Genomic DNA, 20,684 nt, shown 5'->3' with positions numbered 1-20,684 from the left:
AAGGGAAGGTGGGGAAATTAGAAATTGGGAAGGAAGTCTTGTACCTTGGGCTCTTTTGGGTCAAATAACAGGTTGGCTGGAGTCGTGCCCTGCCTGAAAGCATTAAGTTCTTGGGTCTAAGTTTGGTTTTGCTGACCAGCCAAAGCGAAATAGGCAAGAGAGGGACACACATAGCCAACCCCCAACCACTGGCCAGCCCTTAACAAGCTTCTAAGAAACATTATTATTTCGATTTGTTTCCTTGCTCCGTTTTTTATTTTGGTGACTCCTGGTGTCAAAAGATGGTAGATTTCAAAAAAAAATTCCTGCAGGCTCCTTATGAGCCTCTGGAAACCTGGAATGCAGGCGTGTTTGAACTGGAGAGAGCTATTTCGGGGTGTGTTCCCATAGGAAAACACACTTGTACTCCTATGTGTGTGTTCACAATTGTGTTCTTTGAAGTCCTTGTTGCCTTTATAAAATACTCTGCCCGCCTTTCTTATTCTTATAACGGGCATCCTCCAAAACAGTTTAAAAAAAAGGAAAACACTTTCCAGACTTCCCAATGATACAAACTTTTCAACAGCAACAACAACAACAACAACAACAAAAAGTCAAACCCTTAACCCACACAGTGGCTGAGAAATAGGAAAATCTTTGCGAGTCAGGATGAGAACCAGGAAAGGAGAGGTGCTGTCTGGGGAATTCTGGGAGTTGAAGTCCACCCTTCTAAAAGTGGCCAAGGTTGAGAAACACTGCTTTTTGGCAGCGATTATTTGGACTAGCACTGATGGTGTTATCTAGTTGGGGAATGAAATGTCTGTTGAAAACAACCAAGCTCAAAGAGAATCAAGGACCTCTCATCAATCAGTTAATCAGAATAGAGCTAGAAGGGACCTCGGAGGTCTTCTAGTCCAACCCCCTGCTCAAGTAGGAAACCCTAAACCAAGGGTCTTCAAACATGGCAAGTTTAAGACTTGTGGACTTCAACTCCCAGAATTCCTGAGCTAATGTGACTGGAGGAGGGATTCTGGGAGCTGAAGTCCACAAGTCTTAAAGCTGACAAGTTTGAAGACTCCGGAATAGATAGATAGATAAAGAGAGGTTGATAGAATAGAGAGAGAGAGAGAGAGAGAAAGAGAGAATAGCTAGATAAAGTGAGGTAGAATAGATAGACAGACTGTGATTTTCTAATAGTGATAAGTTTGATATTGGTTGACATAATAATAATAATAATAATAATAATAATAATACAAGTCCCAACATTTTTAAAGGCTCTTGGAATTGTGGCTTGGAATATATGTTGAACAGTTTTTACAATGCTACTGAGAAAAGTGACTTACGACCGATCCTCAGAGTTATTACCATTGCAGAATCTCCATATAATCAAAATTCAGCGGCTTGGCAACCAACAGGTATTTAAAATGGTTGTACCATCCCAGAGTCACATAATCCCCATTTGAGACTTTCCAGGCCTGCTTCCAACAAGCAACGTCGATGGGGAAATCCAGATTTGCTTAACAACTGCATGATTCAGTTAATGGCTGCCGTGCTTCATTCCACAACCGTGGCAAAAGAGGCCAGAAAATCAGGCGTGAATCTCTTAACTGTGGCTTTGCTTAGCCGTGGAAATTCTAGTTCCAACTGTCATAAGTGCACAACTGTCTGCACTCCTTTACGGTCATAATCGATCCAGGATCCATTGGGGTTCAATTAGCCGAGAATCTCCGCTTGGTCTCCTATCCATCCCTCCGTTTCAGCTGCTAAACTACCCCTCTTAAGGAAGGAAGAAGGAAAAAAAAAACAAGGAAAAGGCCAAAAGACAGCCAGGGTAATATATTCCAAGGAATAGCATCCATCAGAGACCTTTCTGTTAAAAAGCAACCTTGGCCAGAGAAATATCTGCAGTATTTGAGTCATCCCCGTTCTTTCTGAGGCTGAGACGTGAATAGTTCGGCGTTCTGTAATATCAGAACAGCTTCTTCTAAGACTCCATCTGGATCAGCCAGTTCAACCTGGAAAGAAAAACGAAAGCATTTAGTTGACCAACTTAAAAGACAAGTTTGCTGTCAGGCTATTTATTGTTTGTTTTTATAAATTTGATCCATTTGCAGCCCAGATTAACTTAATAACCATGTTACTCATTTAACAACGGCACTGATTTGCTTCACAAATGTGGCAAGAAGAAAAAGCCGTATGCCGTATACTACGAACAGTCGCTAAACAATGCTTGTAGGTCAACGGCTGCCTGTATATAATCAGGGAGCAAACCCCACTCCCTACTAGCACTGATGATATTACCAAGTTGGGTAATGAAACGTCTACAAGAAACTCACCAAGCTCAGAGAGCACCAAGGAGCCCACAACGCTGCCTTCCTCCTCCTCCTCCTCCTGCTCCACCTCCTCCTTTCTGCAAACCCCTCTCCCTTCTAGCACTGATGATGTTACCTTGTTGGGTAATGAGACGTCTACAAGGAACTCGCCAAGCTCAGAGAGCACCAAGGAGCCCACCCCTCAACCCTGAGTTTCTTCTGTTGGGAATTTCAGCTTTATCTGATGACTTATGAGCTAAGCTGTTTATGAGCTAATCTGTTGGCAAGGGTTTATTAGCCCAGTTCTAAGCATGGCTGGCTGGGGGATTCTGGGAATTGAAGTCCACCCATCTTAAAGCTGCCAACGTTGAGAAACATTGCTTTAACCTTAAGACCCAAATTCATAGGAAGGAGAATCTCTGGGAACTGGACCCCCACGGACTGCGACTTACCTTGGGGATGGGATATTGAGTGGGCACTGGAGCTTCATCCCGGCCAAAATCAATCATGGTGCCACACTTCGGTATGTCTGCCACCCAGTAGCCATCGTAGACTTGGCCGGTGTCTAGGTAGATAAACTTTCCCGGACCGTGCTTCTTTCCATCTTTCCATGAGCCTTCGTAGCGGTTTTCATTTTCTGCGACAGAGAGAGAGAGAAAGGAGAAAGAAAAATGTTGGTTTTCGTCGTTTCCCCCCAAATTTCCCTTTTTAAATTTACATCGTGGACTGAGAAACGCGAGAAAGTTTCGCTCAGGTGCCCCAAACTTAGTACGGAAGGCAAAGTAGCCTTGGTTGAGACTCCTCCGTTTTTAAAATGTAGAGTAAATTTAACTCTCGTCAATGTTGTGGTTCATTGCACAGTGAGCCAGATGTTCAGGCTGGATTTGGCACTTCTATCTACTTTTCAAGTCCTTCCCAAGGCAGGTAGGCAGATGTTGACGTTCAATAGTGTGAGTGGTTCTCATCGCAGGATTTAAGCTGTTCCAAGTCAAGCTGCCTTTTGCAATTGACCGATGGTAAACTTGTCAATGCCGAATTCAAACATAATAATCCGTTCCCTTTCCTCTTTCTCGCAGAGGGTCTTATCAGCCTGAGATAAAGTTGTTTAAGAACCCAAAACACAATGCCAAAGAGGACAACGGATTAATCAGCTGCCCTGGGAGGGAAGTAAAACAGATTTGGCCAGATTTGGATCCAGGAGAATGTTTTTTTTTTATTGCGAGAAAATCAAATTGCAGGGCATCCTGGGGTGCCGCCTCTCCGCTTCTCCGGCCTTTCTGTAACAGTGAAGTAAGTCAAACCTGCATTAATGGCCAGTGTCGGGTTGCAAGCATGGAGCCAGGATGGTCTTGGACAGCACTTCCATCGTAATCCCAAACGGGAGATTTGCCAACCTCGTGCCTCCCACCACCGGCAGCCTGGAGGACATTGGCAACTGCCGAGGCCGATAAAATTAAACCCAGCGAGCTAATTTTAGCCTAAGGAAAAATCCAGGCGATAAGAGAGGCTCCATTTCGGAAAGCCTTTGCAAAACCTTGAAAAAGGTTGAAACGCTTCAGCTTTATCGAAGGGCTCCTGTCCAGAATTCCATTAAACTTGGCAAAAGTGATTCTTCCTTCAGAAATTAATCTTTGGTTTCCATCGAGGTGCCAAGAGCTGAGAGGCCGATGGGATTAACCCCATTTCCACCCCATAATATACCCTTCCCTGATCCCATTAAGCTCCAGATACTGCTATCCCCATTATTAAAATGTAAAATGATATTTTAAAGCTCGGGCTTCAGACTTGTCCTTGTTCCAAAACAGCAATCTCCCTCTTCTTCCGGCCATCTCTTTATCTTCGCCACAACCCCCATGGGTGGGATTCTACCGGTTCGCACCTATTCGCTAGAACCGGTTGTTAACATTCTAAGCAGTTCGGAGAACCGGTTGTTAGAAGAAATTACTGGGCTAATCCTGTAAGGAAGGCAGGAAGGAAACATTCTGGTGTTGCTTACAGAAACTGCCTCTCCGTTAACCCTTATTACATTCTTGGCAGGACTAGACTTCCTGTCTCTGGAACGTCTCTGGAGTTTTTTTTCCCCTCCTTTGCTGGTACTTTGCTTGTGTGGAGTGACCATTCAAAGTTGCAATGGCACTGAAAAAAGTGACTTATGACCATTTTTCACACTTACGACTGTTGCAGCATCCCCACAGTCATGAGAGGCCATGGGGATGCGTGTCTCAATGTGAGTGATATTGAGTTGGCCATGCCCAGCCAATAACATGACCACCAAGCCACATCCACTCAGTCACATAACCACCAAGCCACGCCCACCAACTAAGCCACACCCACAGAACTGGTTGTTAAAAAATTTGAATCCCACCCCTGCACAACCCCGTGAAGTACAGGCCATCCTCACCCATTCAGTGACCACTCAACGTTGCATCGGTACTGAAAAATGGGACCATTTTTCATGCTTACAACCTTTCTGGCATCCCCCCCCCCAATGGTCAGGGGTCAAAATTTGGATGCTCGACAACCTGGCCCACGCTTATGACCGTTGCTGTGCAGTCTCTTTATCTAACAATCCTTTTGCCGGCCTCTCTTTTGCTCCCAAAGTCCTTCTCACATACTATTTAAAATCCGGCCGTCGACGCAGCCAAGTTGGACACTTACTAAGGCGGAACATCCCTTGGCCTCCGGGTTTGTCTTCGGACCACTGGCCTTCGTAGATGGCCCCGTCTTTGTAGTACATCCGCCCCCAGCCGTGTCGCTTCCCCCAGGCCCATTCGCCTTCAAAATACTCTCCCTCGGAGTAGAACTTCACTCCGTAGCCCTGGAAGTGTGAAAGAGTCAGGATGAGAGGAACGGCCGTGGCTGACTCGGGCGTGGAATGACACGGGAGGGAATCGTGGTAAATCCCATTCAGAAAGAGTCACGCTCTCTACCACTTCCTCAGTTCAAACTCTTAAATGCTACATGCAAAATATTTGCCCTGGGGGGGTCCAATCTTGGTAATGTTTTAAGACTTGTGGTTTTCAAACTCCCAGAATTCCCCAGTCCAGACTTTCTAATAAGTTTGCTTCATGTGTTATACCATAGTTTATTTAAACCACGATTTGTTGGTCTTGCAAATGAGGAAGGGCATTCCTAGTTTGTCCTGCTTCTCCTGGAGATATTTGGAGCAGCCATCCAAAGAAGACAGAAAAATCCAAACTAGAACATCAAACCCACCATCATTCTTTTCTTTTATGTACACTGAGAGCATTTGCAACAAGACAAATTCCTTGTGTGTCCAATCACACAGCCAATAAAGAATTCTATTCTATTCTATTCTATCCTATCCTATCCTATCCTATCCTATAAAATCCCATTTTATAAATAACAAACCATGGTTTCTTCCACACGGTAACTCTAAAACATTTGTGGCTGTCTAGTGAAATAATTCCATTCTCCCGTCACACTCCACACACACACACCCCAAAAGCAAAATTCTGGCCCAATTAAAAAGCAAAGAAACTCACCCACATTTTGTCATTTTTCCACCAGCCGGAATATACTTTCTTATAATCTTTTGTCACGGGGTCCGGAATACTGTAAGTCCCGAAGCCGTCCCGTTTTCCGAATTTCCAGTCTCCGCTGTAGATCGCTCCGGATTTTTTCCATATTTGTGTTCCTTTGCCTGCCAAGGTTCACGAGGCAGAAAAAAAAAATTGGCTTAGTTAAACAGCTTTGCAGGTGAGATGTGGGTGGAAGCCAAACGTCCAACAGGTTGCAGTTGCCCTCCTTTCCCCTCTTACCGTGTTTGACGTTGTCCAGCCATTCTCCGATATAACGGTCTCCGTTGACAGCGTAAACTGTGTGCCTCAACCCGCACTTCTGCGCCTTCCGATCCCATTCGTGCCAAAGGGGGTCGACTCTTCGGGGGTATTTGACGATGGGCATCTCGTCTGGAGCCAAGAAAGGAGGAGAGAGAGAGAGAAAGATGGAACTATCGCCCAGAGCCCAGAGGGGGTGGGCCCAGCCCTGAATTTATGCATTTATTTATTTATTTAATGTCTGTGCTGCCCGCCGCTGTAAGCCACTCTGGGCGGCTTACAGCGTAATGAAAACGGAATACGAAACCATTAAAAAGTAAGAAAGGTGGCATAAAGACTAGGAAAAAAGAAAGAGGACAGGTAATGAGGGGCTGGCAATCCGATTCGAGTCGAAATGGGACAGGAGATTCAAAGACAAAAGAGAAAGAAAGAAAGAGAAAAACAGGAGGAAGGAAAGAAAAGAAAGGGAGAGGAAGGAAGGAAGGAAGGAAAAAGGAAGTAAGGAATGAAAAAAGGAAGGAAGGAAGGAAGGGGAAAAAAGGAAAGAAGGAAAAAAAGGAAGGAAGGAAAGTACAAAAGTTATTGCAGTCTTAATGAGGAAAAAGGCGTCGTTGGAAAAACAGGCGTCTCATATGGAGCAGCTTATTCCACGGTTCTCAGATCAGAGGGGAACAAGACTGCCTCTGAACATGTGCAGTTCTTTTCAATGACCCATAGGCAGCCGCCACACCACCTGTGGGAAAGGGTGTCCCACATAACACCCAGCCACAGGCCCCTGGTGGGATTGGGCCAACTTCAATTCTGATGCAGTTTTAATGATGTCCCCTGCCCTGATCCTCATGTGCTCTAAGCTCTCGGCTCTTCCGCCATGGGGCCCGAAATGAGCCCCCTTTGGCTGGATGGGCACCGCGCCCTCATCAGCCTGGGTTCATAAACCGCGATGCCCAGGTAGGGGCCAACCCGTTGAGCCCAACCTCGTCAAGCCAACCTCTCGATCGCTTGCCACCACCTGTGAGTCTGGCTGGAGACTGGCATCTCAGCCCCCACAAAATGAGCTAACCGTCCCAGGCTCCTGTTTCTGTTCTTGACACCTGGGAGCGGAGGTGATTCCGAGGGGATGTTCCTTCTGCTCCTCCTCCCTTGTCAACTGCCGTCCCCGAAGCAGCCCTGCTGGTGTGGCCCTCCCATGGAGCAGGGCTGAGGGCTCCTGAGGTCATCACGACATCAAGAGGCTGCCCTTATGATGAGGCACTGATCTCCCAGGAGATGTGCGGCCAGACCTGCCCGCCTCTTCCAGTTCCAACCCACCTGGATGGATGTTGCTGGTGGAGCCCACCTTTCCTGGGACACTCTCTCTCTCTCTCTCTCTCTCTCTCTCTCTCTCTCGTGGGGAGGGAGCCCGGCCAGGTAGACCCCCTCAGCCCATCCTTCATCCCCTGTCCATGGCTTTCTTCCAGGCTCTTGGGACGGCACTTCGCAATGTCAGGAACTCCCCGCGAACGACCTCTTCTCTACTATCCACTATTGACCTCACCCCTTTCCTAAGAGGTTTGTAAGGTGCGTGCATAAGCGCACCATCGTGGCTACCGTCCCTGTCCTATTGTCCCCATTTATTCGTCCCTATTTCCTGTATTCTTACTCATGTTTATACTTATATCTATTATCTTGTAAGCGATTGACACATCTAAATAAATAAAATAAAAAATAAAAGAAGGAAGGAAGGAGAACAGGGAAGGAAGGAGAACAAGGAAGGAAAGGAAAGGAAAGGAAGAAGGGAGGGAAGAAGGAAAGGAAAGGAAAGGAAGGGAGGGAAGAAGGAAAGGAAAGGGAAAGGAAGGGAGGGAAGAAGGAAAGGAAAGGAAGGGAAGGGAAGGGAAGGGAAGGGAAGGAAAGGAAAGGAAAGGAAAGGAAAGGAAAGGAAAGGAAAGGAAAGGAAAGGAAAGGAAAGGAAAGGAAAGGAGGAGAGAATACCCATTCCTAAGAGGTCTGTAAAGGGCGCACATAAGCGCACCATCGTGCCTACTGTCCCTGTCCTATGGCCCCCATTTATTCGTCCCTATTTCCTGTATTCTTACTCATGTTTATACTTATATCTATTATCTTGTGATTGACAAATCAAATGAATAAATAAAATTAAAAAAGGAAGGAAGGAAGGAAGGTGAACGGAATGGAAAGGAAGGAGAGAAAAGAAGGGAGGGAGAAGAGAAAAGAAGGGAGGGAGCATGAGGAAGGAAGGAAGGAAAGGAAGGGAGAGAATATCCATTCCTAAGAGGTCTGAAAAGGGCGCACTTAAGTGCACCATCATGGCTACGGTCGCTGTCCTATTGTCCCCAATTACTCGTACCCATTTCCTGTATTTATATTTACGTTTATCTTGTAAGCTATTGACAAATAAATAAAATTTTAAAAGGCCACAAATAAATAAATAAAGGTAACCATGTAAATAGTGGCCCACCTTGGACCGGCCATTGTAAGCTCAGGGGGCTCCAATCCAGGGCACTGAGCTGGTCCATCCCGGTGGGACTGCAGGGCCCTGGTGCGGTCATCTACACTCAGCCCAGTCCCAGGAAGCTTGTGCGGCCAGAGAAGTGGCCATAGCAACCCAGCAGAGCCACAAGGCAGCCACATCCTGACCGTTTCCTGCCCTCCAGAGGCCTTTCTGGCGAATGGCAGCTTTCCCAGGGCCACGGGGAGACGGGCTCCGGATTGGTCCCGATCAGAGCTTCAACCTGGGCGCAGTTCAAGACACACCTGGCGGCTGCAAATAATGTCCTTTCCTTTCTTCCTTTCCTCTCTTCTCCTTTTCTTTCCTTCTTTCTGTTTCATTTTCCTTTCTTTTCCTCTCCTTTACTTTCTTCCTCTTCTCCTTTTTTTCCCTTCTTTCCAGTTCATTTTCCTTTCCTCTCCTCTCTTTTCTGTTTCATTTTTCCTTTCTTTTCCTTTCCTCCTTTGTTTCATTTTTCTTTCCTTTCCTTTCTTCCTCTTCTTTCTTCTTTTCTTTCCTTTCTATTTCATTTTTCTTTCCTTCCTCTCCTCTCTTCTCCTTTCCTTTTCTTTCCTTCTTTCCAGTTCATTTTCCTTTCCTCTCTTCCATCTTCTTTTCTTTCCTCCTTTGTTTCGTTTTCCCTTTCCTCCCTCTCCTCTCTTCTCCTTTTCTTCCCTTCTTTCTGTTTCATCTTTTTTCCCCTTTCTTCCTGTCCCCTCTCCTCCCCTGTCCTCCCCTTTCCCAAACCGCCTCTCCGATTCCCGCGCACGGTGTCAAAGGACGGCGAGCGAAGGGTTAACCGGGGTGGGCGGGGCCGTGGCCTCCTTGGGGGCGTGGCTAAGGGGGTGGGGGCTGAAAAGAGATGGTCTGAATTTCAGCCAATCGGTTCCGAGTAGGCGGGGTCGGTGGGGGAAAACAACCAAGGAGCCGCGCCTGCGCCGTCGGGCGTTCCCAGGGGGTGGAGGGAGCGGCGATGAATTAACCTTGCGGTGCGGCGAGGGGGCGGGGCCGAAGGGGCGGGGCCTGAATCAACGCGTTGCGGGGCTGGAAGCCGGGGGGGTCTTGCGGGGGTCCCGGCCCCGCGCCATGCAGGACGCCCTGGACGCCTGGCAGGAGCTGCAGGATGACTTCCACCAGCTCCAGGTAGGGCCAGTCGCGAGGAGGGGGGGGGCTGGATAGAAAGGGGTCCCCGCTTCCACACAGCCCCCCCCAGGCTGCTCCATGCAACGGGCACCCCCAGACCCTCGCTTGGGGAGGGGGCTCCCCAACTCCACCGAACTTTCCTCCCGCAAGGCAGCACCGAGCCTGCCCTGCGTCATTTTTGCTTTGATTTTTTTGGGGGGAGGGGGGTAAATCCCCTGCAGGGAGGAAGCAGAAAATTAGGTGGGTGGGGGGTGCTTGGTGGTCTCTTCTCCCCCTCCAATCCCCCCTCCCCCCACAATGAAGCTGCCCCCGGAAGAGCTGGAAAAGGCTGAGATTTGCTCGAAATCCCTCCTTGGGAGAAAACAGATCATCAGAGGGATCTTGTAGGTCATCTAGTCCAACCCCCCCCCACCCCGCCCAAGCGGGAGACCCTACCCCATTTCTGACAAAGCAGCTGGAGTTCAGATGACTCCCATACCCATCATCCCCCAGCCGGCAGGTAGAGCCCAGCCCTTCCTGGGTTGGAGTTCTGGGGGTGGGCTTTAAAGGAAGATTGACTGGAGGGCGGGGTGTAAGGAAAGCAGTGGGTTGAGTTTTAAACTTGCCAAGTTTGAAGACCCTTGTGATAGATACATAGATAGATAGATGATAGATAGTTTAATAGATACATAGATAGGTAGGTAGGTAGGTACAGAGAGAGAGAGATGATAGATAAATTGATAGGTGATAGATCAAACTTGGCAACTTTAAGCCTTGTGGACTTCAACTCCCAGAATTCCTTCTCCAGTCACGTTAGCTCAGGAATTCTGGGGGGTTGAAGTCCACAAGGCTTAAACTTGCCAATTTTGAAAACCCTTGTGCCCTAGAACAGGGGTCTCCAACCAGAGGTGGGATTCAACCGGTTTGAACTGGTTCAGGCGAACCGGTTGTTCCGGCGATTAGTTGGCCCGACCCGGCCCTGGCCTAGTCTGTCAGAAGGCAGGGGAAGGCAGATGACCAACATTGGGACTTCTTCCTCTGCAGTTCCTCCACTGTGTAAAGTCCTGGTAATCTGTTTAATTTAATTTTAATTGAGTGGGATTTAATACATTTTAAATCAGAGAATTCTGACTGTGGAAAACCCGTGTTTTGCAGCCCAGCTGATATGCGTGGCACAGCTGCGCCTCAGCTGTTTTTTTTTCTCACCGGGGGCTGCAGCAGAAGGTAGGTTGTAGAGCTGAAATTGGGCAGTATTCACCGAACCGATTGTTACACCGGTTGAATCCCACCACTGTCTCCAACCTTGGCCACTTTAAGACTTGTGGAGAGACCCCTACGCTAGAACATTCGATATGGTCTTTGAAATTTGAAAGGACGATGGTGGCTGGCAGCTGTCCTTTGCGCCTACCCTCGGCTTGCCCTGTCCCTGGTATCCACCTGATACTTGTCCTTCACCAAGTGACCTCTTTAGGAAAAAAAATATTCCTGGTTGCCCGGCCGCTAAATTCCTTCTCTGATTGACAAAAGCTTCTGTCACGACTCCCTTAAAAAAGGACTCGTGTTTAAAGGACCAAGGGGTCAGATTTGAAAAGTCACTTGTGGGCTTCCACTCCCAGAATTCATTAGCTAACATGACTGGAAGAAGAATTCTGGGAGTTGGAAGTCCACCAGTCTTAAAGCTGTCAAGTTTGAAGAGCCCTGGGGTAGGGTCTCCTGCTTGGGTTCAGGGGTTGGACTAGATGGCCCACAAGGTCCCTTCCAACCATTTATCCCAAGGGTCTTCAAACTTGGCAAGTTTAAGACTTGTGGACTTCAACTCCCAGAATTCCTGAGCTAACTTGGCTGGAGGAGGAATTCTGGGAGTTGAAGTCCACAAGTCTTAAAGCTGTCAAACTTGAAGACCCCTGAAATATTTAATAAATTTAGGAAATGGTGCCAGGGGGAAATCCTCCCATGGAACCAGTCCTGACGTCGTTCCTTTTTTTCAAGTTAAGATGGAATTGGCGCCGACCGAACTCGTCGAAACCTAAACCGGCAAATGTCCCGTTGTTAAGGCCTCTCATTTAAAATAAATTTCCCGCTGCTCTGAATCTAATGCGCCTTTCAAACATTTATAGGAAACCCACAAAACTTACAAGCAGAAATTGGAGGAGCTCACAAGCGTGCAGGCGGCCTGCAGCAGTTCCCTAAAGAAGCAGAAAGAGAGGCTGAAGGAGTTGCAGAAAAACTTCAAAAGGTAATAAATGTCTTCCCCATGCAGGTAGTCCTCGGGTTACAACGGTTTGTTTAGTGACCGAAGTTACTGGAAAAAAAGGGACTTACGGCCATTTTTCGCGCCACCGTTGCAGCATCTGTGTGATCATGTGATCGAAATTCAGGCGCTTGGCAGCTGGCCCGTCTTTACGATGGCCATAGCATCCCCAGGATCACGTGAGGGAAGCCCCATTCACTTAATAAACGCGTTCCTAACTTAACAACTGTAGTGATTCGTTTAATAACCGTGGCAAGAAAAAGGTGCACGGCTCATTGAACAACTGCCGTGTTTAGCAATACCAATCTTGGCCTCTCAATTGTGTCAAGGACTACCTGGACAAGTGATTGGAGAATATTAATTATGATACAGCCGGGGGGATGGATGAAAACCATGGTCAAGTGTGACAAGGAATGATGTGCCTAGCTGTCAAGACTCCGGCAGTTACCGCCATTTAAATCATGAGTCTCAAGCCAACTTCCAAAGTTTTGAGATTTATTAGGAGTGAACATGTCGGCATTGCCTGGGTGTAGCCGACTCTGAGACACATCATTCATTGTCACCCTTGACCCTGGTTTTCCACCCACCCCCTGGGTGTATCATAATTCATATTCTCCAATGGGACACATCCATAGACCAGAGTCATCAATCATGCTCTCCAGTTAGAATTTTGCACGGCAGAAACTTCAGTCACCTAGAAACTATCTTTGAAAAACTATGGAATGCAAGCTCCCCACTGCTCCCCACTCCCTGTCTGTTGGCAACTCTAAAAGGACCAGAGAAATAATTTATGAGTTGACAGGTAGACTTACGACCACAATTTCTATTGCCAGGGGAGACCTTTGTTAAGTGAATCCTGCCCTGCTTTATGACGGTTATTAAGTGAGTTGTGGTTAAAAGAGAAATTGTCTTTTAGCTCCTGAGCACGTACAAAGGACCTTGGATGCAATAGCCACAGTTAATACAGGCAGGTCCTGGACTTAACGTCCACAGTTCAGCCCAAAGCTTCCGTTGCTGCGCAAGACGCAATTTCTCTTGCTCAAACAAGGCAGTTGAGTTTTGCCCCATTTTATGACCATAGAAAATATGAGTTGACACCTTGCTTACTGCTTTCAGCTGCTGTGATTGGCTGGCAGGCTCTTATTTTTTTACACACCTATGCTTGTGTTCCTTCCCTCCCCAACGTCCAGATGCGACAGCCAGGGCAGCTCAGAAACGGAGCTCATCCTGCAGATCAACAACCAGATCCGCGATCACCAGAATGTTTTCTTCGACATGGAGGCCTATTTGCCAAAGAGGAACAGGTAGGCGTGGTACCTGAAGCCCATCAGGAGCTGTACGCACGGAGGTTATGCAGAGGGGTGTTATTACAAGAGAAACAGGTGTTTTTCAAACCCTCCCGGGGGACCTGGCGTCCTTTTAGCAGAAAGCAAAACCTCCCGTCAGGAGAGCTGAAAGCAACATGTTGCAGAAGCTTTCCAGAATCAATTCTGATCCATCTCTAAATCCAGAGTTGCCACAATTGGAGAGGTGCAGGAGATGTTTGCCGATGGAAGGGTATTGGCAGGTGTTGTGGCCCGCAGAGCTGGCGGCAGACTCAGACAGTGAGGAGGTTGGGGAGGAGCATGGGCCAGTCCTGGAATCCGGGGAAGGATGGGGCCAGGGCCATCCAACACTTATCAGCTGCCATTGGAGATCAGTGGGGAAGAAGAATAGCTGGAGCCTGTTCCCAGTGTGTGCATGCACAGAGCTGCCAGAAGGGAAGCGTTAAGGAACAAGGGTCAAAGAGTCTGCTTCGTGATTTTGTGAAGCCTAGGTCAGAACAGCAGGGTTCAAAGAGCGTCTGGGCAGGGGCTTCTGTTGTTGAAGCTCCTTCTTGATGTCCACCTTCATGTCCACCTTCACTTGAAACCATCCTAGCTGAGGATCGAGCCCGTACAGACCTGCCCAGGTCATCCGTGGGGGGGCAGGAAGGTCCCCAACAAGCCAAGCCTAAGAGGGAGCGCTGATGGGCCTACTTGTAGAAGGATCTCTGCACCGTTTGGCACCCAGGGCCAAAGTTTTATTGAGTTCCCTTGTTGCTCTATAATGAGGGCTTTTGAGATTAGATTGCCTCTTTCTTCTGCTGTTTCATTAAGGCCCTGATTATTTTACTATAATAAAATAAAATGATTTTATTATTTTTATGTTTATTAGTAAGTTTCAGCTACCCAATTCCATCCGGAGTCGTGCATTTGAGGTAGGCGGCCGTGTAAACCTAGTTTAAAAAATGAATTTAAAAAAACTGCTTTTATTGGCTGGATCAAAGGGCGTTATAAATATGACTCCAATGTGTTGGGATTAAAATTTCCACCCACCTTGACTTGCAATGCAGCCAGGTCTCGACTTACGACCATAACGGAGCCCAAAATTAGGATTGTAACTCATGCCGATCATTCAGCGGGTATCATGTGATCATTATTTATTTTATGACCTTTCTGCAGTGGTTATGCCATAGTCGTTAAGCAAACACAGTTGTTAAACAAATCTTGCCTCCCCGAATGGATAATTGTTGCCAGAAACGTCCACTGATGTCTGATGTTTTCTACTGATGTGATTTGTTATATTTTTTCCCCTTTCAGTCTGTACTTAAATCTGGTGTTGGGGAACATTAATGTCACTCTGCTAAGTGAGCAAGCCAAGTAAGTGAATTCTCTGCTATTTTAGATTATTTCTATATAGTGTAGTTTAACTTATTATCATTGCATCTCGTGCAATGAAATTAAATACCATCTTCAGTGTACATTATGACTATGAAAATAAAACACAAACGTACATCCTTCACATTCTATATATATTGAATTGAAAACCCTTGATATTGCATGAATATTGCACTGTACAGCAGAATTCAATAGAGTTCCTACCCTGGGATAGAAGCTGTTTTTCAGCCTATTTGTCCTTGTTTTTATTATTATCCTGTACCGTCTGCCAGATGGTAATAGTTCAAAAAAAAAAAGGGTTCCCAGGATGAGATGGATCTTTGAGAATGTTTTAAACTTCCTTAAGGCAGCAGGAGCAATAAAGCTCTTCCAAAGAGGGGAGATAGCAACCAATGATCTTCTGGGCAATGACGTTCACCCTCTGGAGTGCTGTCCTATCTGCCCCTGTGCAATTGGCAAACCATAGAGGAGAGGGGGATGGAGAAAACAGGTGGGCTTACAAGCAAAGGATCTGGCCCCACTACAGTCACTAGTTTCCCCAACCAGAATGAGCTAGGATGATGGGTGCGGTGGATTGATGTCTGTTGAGAAGGCTGGTTCACTAAGCACTTCTTTCTGAATTGGTTACATCTTGTCTGTCCAAATGGGCTGCACCGGCCTATAGCTATCAACCCTGGATTATGTCAAACCAGGAATCGTGGTCTTGTCAGAACAAGGCTGCAGTGCTGGCTGGAGAAGGAACAGAGAAAGGTGGCAAGGACAAGGCCCAGCATGCCAACTCTGGCTTTGCAATGGCACGTCTCTCTTCAAACCTCTTTCGTCCTAGGTTTGCCTACAAAGACGAATACGAAAAATTCAAACTCTATTTAACCATCATCTTGTTGCTTGGAGCGGTGGCTTGTCGCTTTGTTCTCCATTATCGGTAAGTTGGCAAGCTGGGTGGCCCGGCAGACGGTTGTCCTGCTCCATGTTTTGAATTGCAGCCCTGGATTTTGAACCTGTACAGTATCTGCATTGACCCCAGTTTTTTTTTTTTCATTTATAGTTTTATTTTTTTAAAAAATTACGTACCTACGTGTACATATATCAATATTATTCTGGGTATTCTGATTTTCGGAGGGTGGGAAATAATCCCTGATCTTTCCCGCAGGGTCACCGATGAAGTGTTCAACTTCCTCTTGGTTTGGTATTTCTGCACACTGACGATAAGAGAAAGCATCCTCATCAGCAACGGGTCAAGGTACTAGTCCTGAAGAGGGTAGGGGAATTGTGACATCCACCCATTTTCCAGTTGCCAGGGTTGAAACCTGCTGCTCTGTGCTGAGCTATAAAGCATAACATGGCTTAAAAATGTGTCCTTTTTTAATTCCAGGATTAAAGGCTGGTGGGTGTCTCATCATTACATTTCTACGTTCTTATCTGGCGTGATGCTAACATGGTAAGCAGTTTTTTTCTCTCTTATTTTTTATTCCTCTGAATGGCAGATCAGCCATAGAGATTCTTGAATCATAAAAAGAAAACTGAGTCCGTTGAATTATTTTTAACAGTTATTCCACTTTTCTGTGTTCTCCTGGTTTTGGCTGAATGTTATAATTGCTTTTTATCTGGGTTGGTTCAATTTTTGGTTGGTCTAGGCCAGGACTGTCCAACTTTTAAGACTTGTGGACTTCAACTCCCTGCAGGGCTGGCTGGGGGATTCTGGGAGTTGAGGTCCACAGGTCTTAAAAATTACTAAGGTTAGTCACCCCTGGTTTAAGCTAAACTTCAACCCCAATACAACCTTTTTCTTCTTCAGATTTCACCTTTTACATTTCCTCTCTGCGCCGGGCGGCTTCTGATGCAATAGGACATGACAATCACAGCTGTGTAATGTCTCTTCAGTAGTTCCCATGGTTTGTTTTTCTTCTTCTTTTCTTTCCTGTTTCCACAGGCCAGAGGGACTCATGTACCAAATGTTCCGGAACCAGTTTTTATCTTTCTCCATTTTTCAGAGTAAGTAAATATACGTCCCGGATCCACATGAAAACATGAAATTTAGCCAGATTTTGCAGCATAGCAAAATCAGGTCAGAAACAGCAGAGTTAATCGGCGGAAAAAGTTCATTTATTTATCTTGTGCTGGGGTAACAGGTAGTTCTTAGAACCACAATTGGGACTGGAACTTCCGCGGCTAAGCGCCTGGTTTCATGACCTTTTTTTTGCTGCGGTTGTTAAGTGGATTATATGGTCGTTAAGAGAATCTGGACTTTGCTCATCGTGAGTCCCTGGGGACTTCTGGGATCAGTCATGTGATCCCAGATGCTGAAACCATTGTAAATACAAGTTGGTTGCCGGGCACCCAAACTTTGATCACATGACTGCGGGGATGTTCCGACCCAAACCTTGTTCCAAGGAAAACAACACCAAACAGAGGTAACAGCAAAACCTTTTAATGATTCTTTACAAATTCCGTTCCTTCCCAGTTAAAAGGCTGTTTCAAACCGATTGTCTCTGATAAGAACAAGCCTGGCCAAGGTTGTGCAAGGCTGCCAAGAACACTAGATAAAGTTGCCAAGAACTATTTCAAATACAAAGACCAACCAAGATATTCCGAACGTCCACAAGGCTTGAGTGCAAAAACTTCTTTGCTTCCTGCAAAGAGCTCCAGTTTCTCAGCTGGCTTTTATCTCTTAAGGGAGAGACCATGACCTTGCAGCCTTACTCCCGAGTCACTCGTGCTGCTGCAGCTGCTCTTTCCTTCTAGCAGCCCTACGCACACTGGGCACAGGCTCCTCGGGGTCCTCTTCCTCACTGCTGCCAGCCTCCCCAATCTCCGAAGGCAGCACTCCACTCCCTGATGGTCCTGGCCCCATCCCTGCATCACATACAGCCCCCTCATCTGAGTCCTCGCTCTCCGAGACCTCAGCCATCCGCACCTGCTGTTGGCGAACCACAACAGGGGATGCTGCAATGGTCATATATGCAAGGACCAGTCTTAAGTCACTTTTTCCAGCCCTGTTGTACCTTCAAATGCTTTTACGTCAAGGACTATCTGTAGGTCCAGGTGTAAATCACGGAAAGTTAATAAATTGCAGCCTCAATCCCTTGTTTTTTTAAAAAAACCTGAAGTCTGTTTCCTTTTTTTCTTCTTTCCTTTGCAGGCTGTGTCCAGTTCCTTCAATATTATTACCAAAGCGGTTGCCTTTATCGACTTCGTGCACTGGGCAAAAGAAATCACTTGGATCTCACAGTAGGTAAGCATCGTGCCCATTTGGAGACTTGTCAGGGCTCCGACAATCCACCCCCAATCCACCCCCATTCAAATCATGTGTCTAGACGCATAAAAAGATTTATTAGGAGTGAACGTGCCGGCGTTACTTGGGTGCAGCCGACACTAAGATACATCATTTATTTCCCCCTTGATCCTGGTCTTCCACCTCCTGGATGTATATTCTCCAATGGGACACATCCATAGCCAAGAGTCATCAATCATGCTCTCCAGTAATAATCTTGCGTGCCAGAAGCTTTGGCCGCCTAGCAGTTATCTCAGGAATGCACTTCTTCCCCCACTCCCTTTCTGCTGGCAACGCTAAAGGACCAGAGGAATATTTTTGAGTTGACACTTTTATTTCTCCTGTATTTGGATCGGGGCTCTCACCAATCCGTAGAAAATACCTAGAAACAGGTATTTTCAATCACGCGGCATCATGCATGATCCCATCTGTTCTTTCTGTCCCAGTTGCAATTTAATGTTGCATTTTTTAAAAAAAAAAAAGTTTCGAGAGAGACATTTGAAACCCAAATCTCCCACCAATAATTTTGTTTCCATCGATTTTGAAATAAATTTGTTATTTTGTTTGGTCTTCGGTGGGCTGCATCTCTCGTGTTTCCCTCGTAACAACATTGGAGAAAAGATGCGCTGTGGGCTGTTTAATTTGACTGTGATTATTTTGATCTCCTGATAGAGGGGTTTCAGTCGTGGATGTGGCGAGGACTGACGTTTCTCCTCCCTTTTCTGTTCTTTGGACATGTAAGTTGGGTACCACGTTCTTTGCTGATATATTTGCTAGGTATACAGGCAGTCCTGGACTTAACTACAATTGTCAATAATTATCTTGTGGGGATTACAGTTCTTAAAGTTCTTCTTGAATTCTCTTGCCTACAATCATGGCTCAGATCTCTGTGGGTAGAACAAAATCTTTTTTTTTCCCCCTTCTCCTTCCCTCTGTTTAAGTTTTGGCAACTCTACAACGCGATCACCCTTTTCGAACTGTCGAGGCACGAGAAATGTAAAGAATGGCAGGTAAGTGTTTTTCGGTTCGAAATAATCTTTTACTCTAGCGGAGAAAGGGCTTCGTGGGCTGGTTGAGTGACCTAGAAACAGAACACAAAAAAGAGTTGAGAAGAACGTTGTTCGTGGTTTAATATTTGTGAATATCTTGAGTTGTGAACAGCTGAAAAGGCCTAATAAAACGAAGTTTTCTGAACATCCCGTGATCATTTTTCATCCCAAATGAAGTTGGAGGTTTGGTAAACTTGAATATTGCACACAATATCCCTTCTTGTCCAACTTCTAACATCTTTGAGCAGTGTGGCTGAGCCAACAGGCGGGCCCTAGGCACTTAGAGGCAGTCGGTGTTTCTATTTAAGCAGCTCAGTTGCTTCTCAAGATGAGCGATGTCTGAGAAGGCAGGCTTTCCTTGTTCAATGAATCCACCATAATCAGAAATTGCTGCACAGGGAACAAAGAGAAATCTTTGATCCACCTTAAATGAACTCCTGTTAGTTATTCGTTATAAACGGTCCCTCAAAATGCTTCCTTAAGCAGATGCCTGCAGGTTTCTTGCTAGGAGTTAGTGATTCTTGATTCTGGCAAATCAAGAGGATGGGCCAACGTTGCTCCTCATACTTTTCCAGCGTGGTGTTTTCCCCCCTCAGTTGTCACGTCGACCCCTCAAAGCGGGTGTCTATGTGGGTACATCCAAAGGTGGGCTTCAAAATTTTTAGCAACGGGTTCTCTGCCCGGTTGTTGGGTGGGCGTGGCCATGGTGGGTGTGGCCTAGTCGGCCTCCTGCACCACAGTGGGGATGGGGATGTCGTTTCTCCCTTTCCCGGACTCCGGAGGCTTTCCTCGAACTTCCGGGAGGGCAAAAAATGACTTCCCCAGACTCCGGAGGCTCTCTGGAAGCCAGGAGGGGAGGGGTGGGCAGGGCCAGCCAGGGGTGAGATTTTGGGGGTTCTCCAAACGGCAAGAATCTTAGCTAAAGGCTCTCCCAAACCCCCAGCAGCCCACCTCTGGGTACATCCCTCTTGTCTTCCTCCCTGTCTTCTCCAGGTTTCGGTCCTGGCTCTGACATTTCTGATCCTCTTCCTCGGAAACTTCCTCACCACGCTGAAAGTGGTCCATACAAAATTGCAGAAGAACAAAACCAAGAAGTTGTGAAAGAGGACGACTGAAGCGGCGGGCAGGGCCAGTCAACGTGGGATGGAGTCCTGGTTCGGGGTGGCCTTCTCTGCATGTGTTCCAACCAGTTCTCCAGCTTCCTGGCCGGCCCACCGCTAAGAGAATCCCTGGAGGAAATTCCACTCGACGTCCTGTGGTGTCCTCCAGAACTGACTCGATTAGTCAATGCTGCTGTCTTCCCACCAATGAATGACCTGTTTATATATTTATACTGAATGCAAGATCCCAAAATTTGGGGGAGCCATAAGGTTGGCCCTCTCGGGGGGCATGGATGGGAGTCTTTTTTTTTTTTTTTAAGGAGATAGAATTATTCTGGAATAAAGCGAGCTTTAATTGCACTGCTGTGTGTTTCGTGCCGGGGTTGGGAAAATCTTTCTACCTCTTCATGCCATCCAATGCAGAGAGTTTGCAGAGTTGCAATTGCTTGAATAGCTGCCCCACGTCTCTTTGCCCTCGCTTGGTATGTAAAGATGCTCAGGCTGTTTTTACGATATATGCGGGAGTCTCTACTCCTCCTTTAGCCTTTATTTCAGCCAAATTCTTTAGCAAGGATGGGAGATGAGAAATTACAAAATCTTCTTGAAGCTCAGGTGG

At 46.6% G+C, this 20,684-nt stretch overlaps 2 protein-coding genes across 4 annotated transcripts in view; one reads left to right on the top strand and one right to left on the bottom strand.

Moving 5' to 3' along the window:
• Window positions 1–20,428, top strand: part of TMEM120B (transmembrane protein 120B) — a 29,313-nt gene extending 8,885 nt beyond the window's left edge. Inside the window, exons 1-12 of one of the 2 annotated variants that reach the window (XM_026686797.2) lie at window positions 9,498–9,719; window positions 11,816–11,934; window positions 13,140–13,253; window positions 14,571–14,630; window positions 15,475–15,570; window positions 15,799–15,888; window positions 16,021–16,086; window positions 16,579–16,640; window positions 17,788–17,880; window positions 18,592–18,656; window positions 18,861–18,929; window positions 19,962–20,428. In XM_026686797.2, the coding sequence (XP_026542582.1) occupies window positions 9,663–9,719; window positions 11,816–11,934; window positions 13,140–13,253; window positions 14,571–14,630; window positions 15,475–15,570; window positions 15,799–15,888; window positions 16,021–16,086; window positions 16,579–16,640; window positions 17,788–17,880; window positions 18,592–18,656; window positions 18,861–18,929; window positions 19,962–20,069 (999 nt within the window). In that variant the 5' untranslated portion in view covers window positions 9,498–9,662 and the 3' untranslated portion in view covers window positions 20,070–20,428. Of the gene's footprint in view, window positions 1–9,497; window positions 9,720–11,815; window positions 11,935–13,139; window positions 13,254–14,570; window positions 14,631–15,474; window positions 15,571–15,798; window positions 15,889–16,020; window positions 16,087–16,578; window positions 16,641–17,787; window positions 17,881–18,591; window positions 18,657–18,860; window positions 18,930–19,961 lie in introns of those variants that run through there. The other variant, XM_087942942.1, reaches the window with a different exon arrangement.
• Window positions 303–8,692, bottom strand: MORN3 (MORN repeat containing 3). 2 transcript variants are annotated; one of them, XM_026686812.2, is made up of 6 exons: window positions 8,547–8,692; window positions 6,074–6,223; window positions 5,798–5,955; window positions 4,950–5,109; window positions 2,744–2,928; window positions 303–1,994 (listed from the first exon to the last, which is right to left on the bottom strand). In XM_026686812.2, exons 1-6 carry the CDS (start codon window positions 8,635–8,637, stop codon window positions 1,896–1,898), a joined length of 843 nt encoding a protein of 280 aa, XP_026542597.2. In that variant the 5' UTR covers window positions 8,638–8,692; the 3' UTR covers window positions 303–1,895. The 2 variants fall into 2 exon arrangements, with proteins under 2 accessions (XP_026542597.2, XP_087799070.1); XM_087942944.1 differs by lacking the exon at window positions 8,547–8,692 and adding an exon at window positions 7,152–7,308.
• Window positions 20,429–20,684: the final 256 nt, after the last annotated feature.

Source organism: Notechis scutatus, chromosome 13, assembly GCF_049901735.1.
Source record: "Notechis scutatus isolate UNSWTSFEM ecotype Mainland chromosome 13, rNotScu1.2, whole genome shotgun sequence".
Taxonomy (NCBI): domain Eukaryota; kingdom Metazoa; phylum Chordata; class Lepidosauria; order Squamata; family Elapidae; genus Notechis; species Notechis scutatus.
The sequence above is the reverse complement of the archived record's forward strand: the minus strand, read 5'-3'. Positions and strand labels throughout refer to the sequence as shown.

Coding starts and splice junctions, on each gene's coding strand:
- MORN3 (XM_087942944.1), bottom strand. CDS start 7,308: ATGACCTCAGGAGCCCTCAGCCCTGCTCCATGGGAGGGCCACACCAGC. Junction 6,224..7,151: donor AGAAACAGGAGCCTGGGACG/GTTAGCTCATTT, acceptor TCTTGGCTCCAG/ACGAGATGCCCATCGTCAAA. Junction 5,110..5,797: donor GGAAAAATGACAAAATGTGG/GTGAGTTTCTTT, acceptor TCACACTTCCAG/GGCTACGGAGTGAAGTTCTA.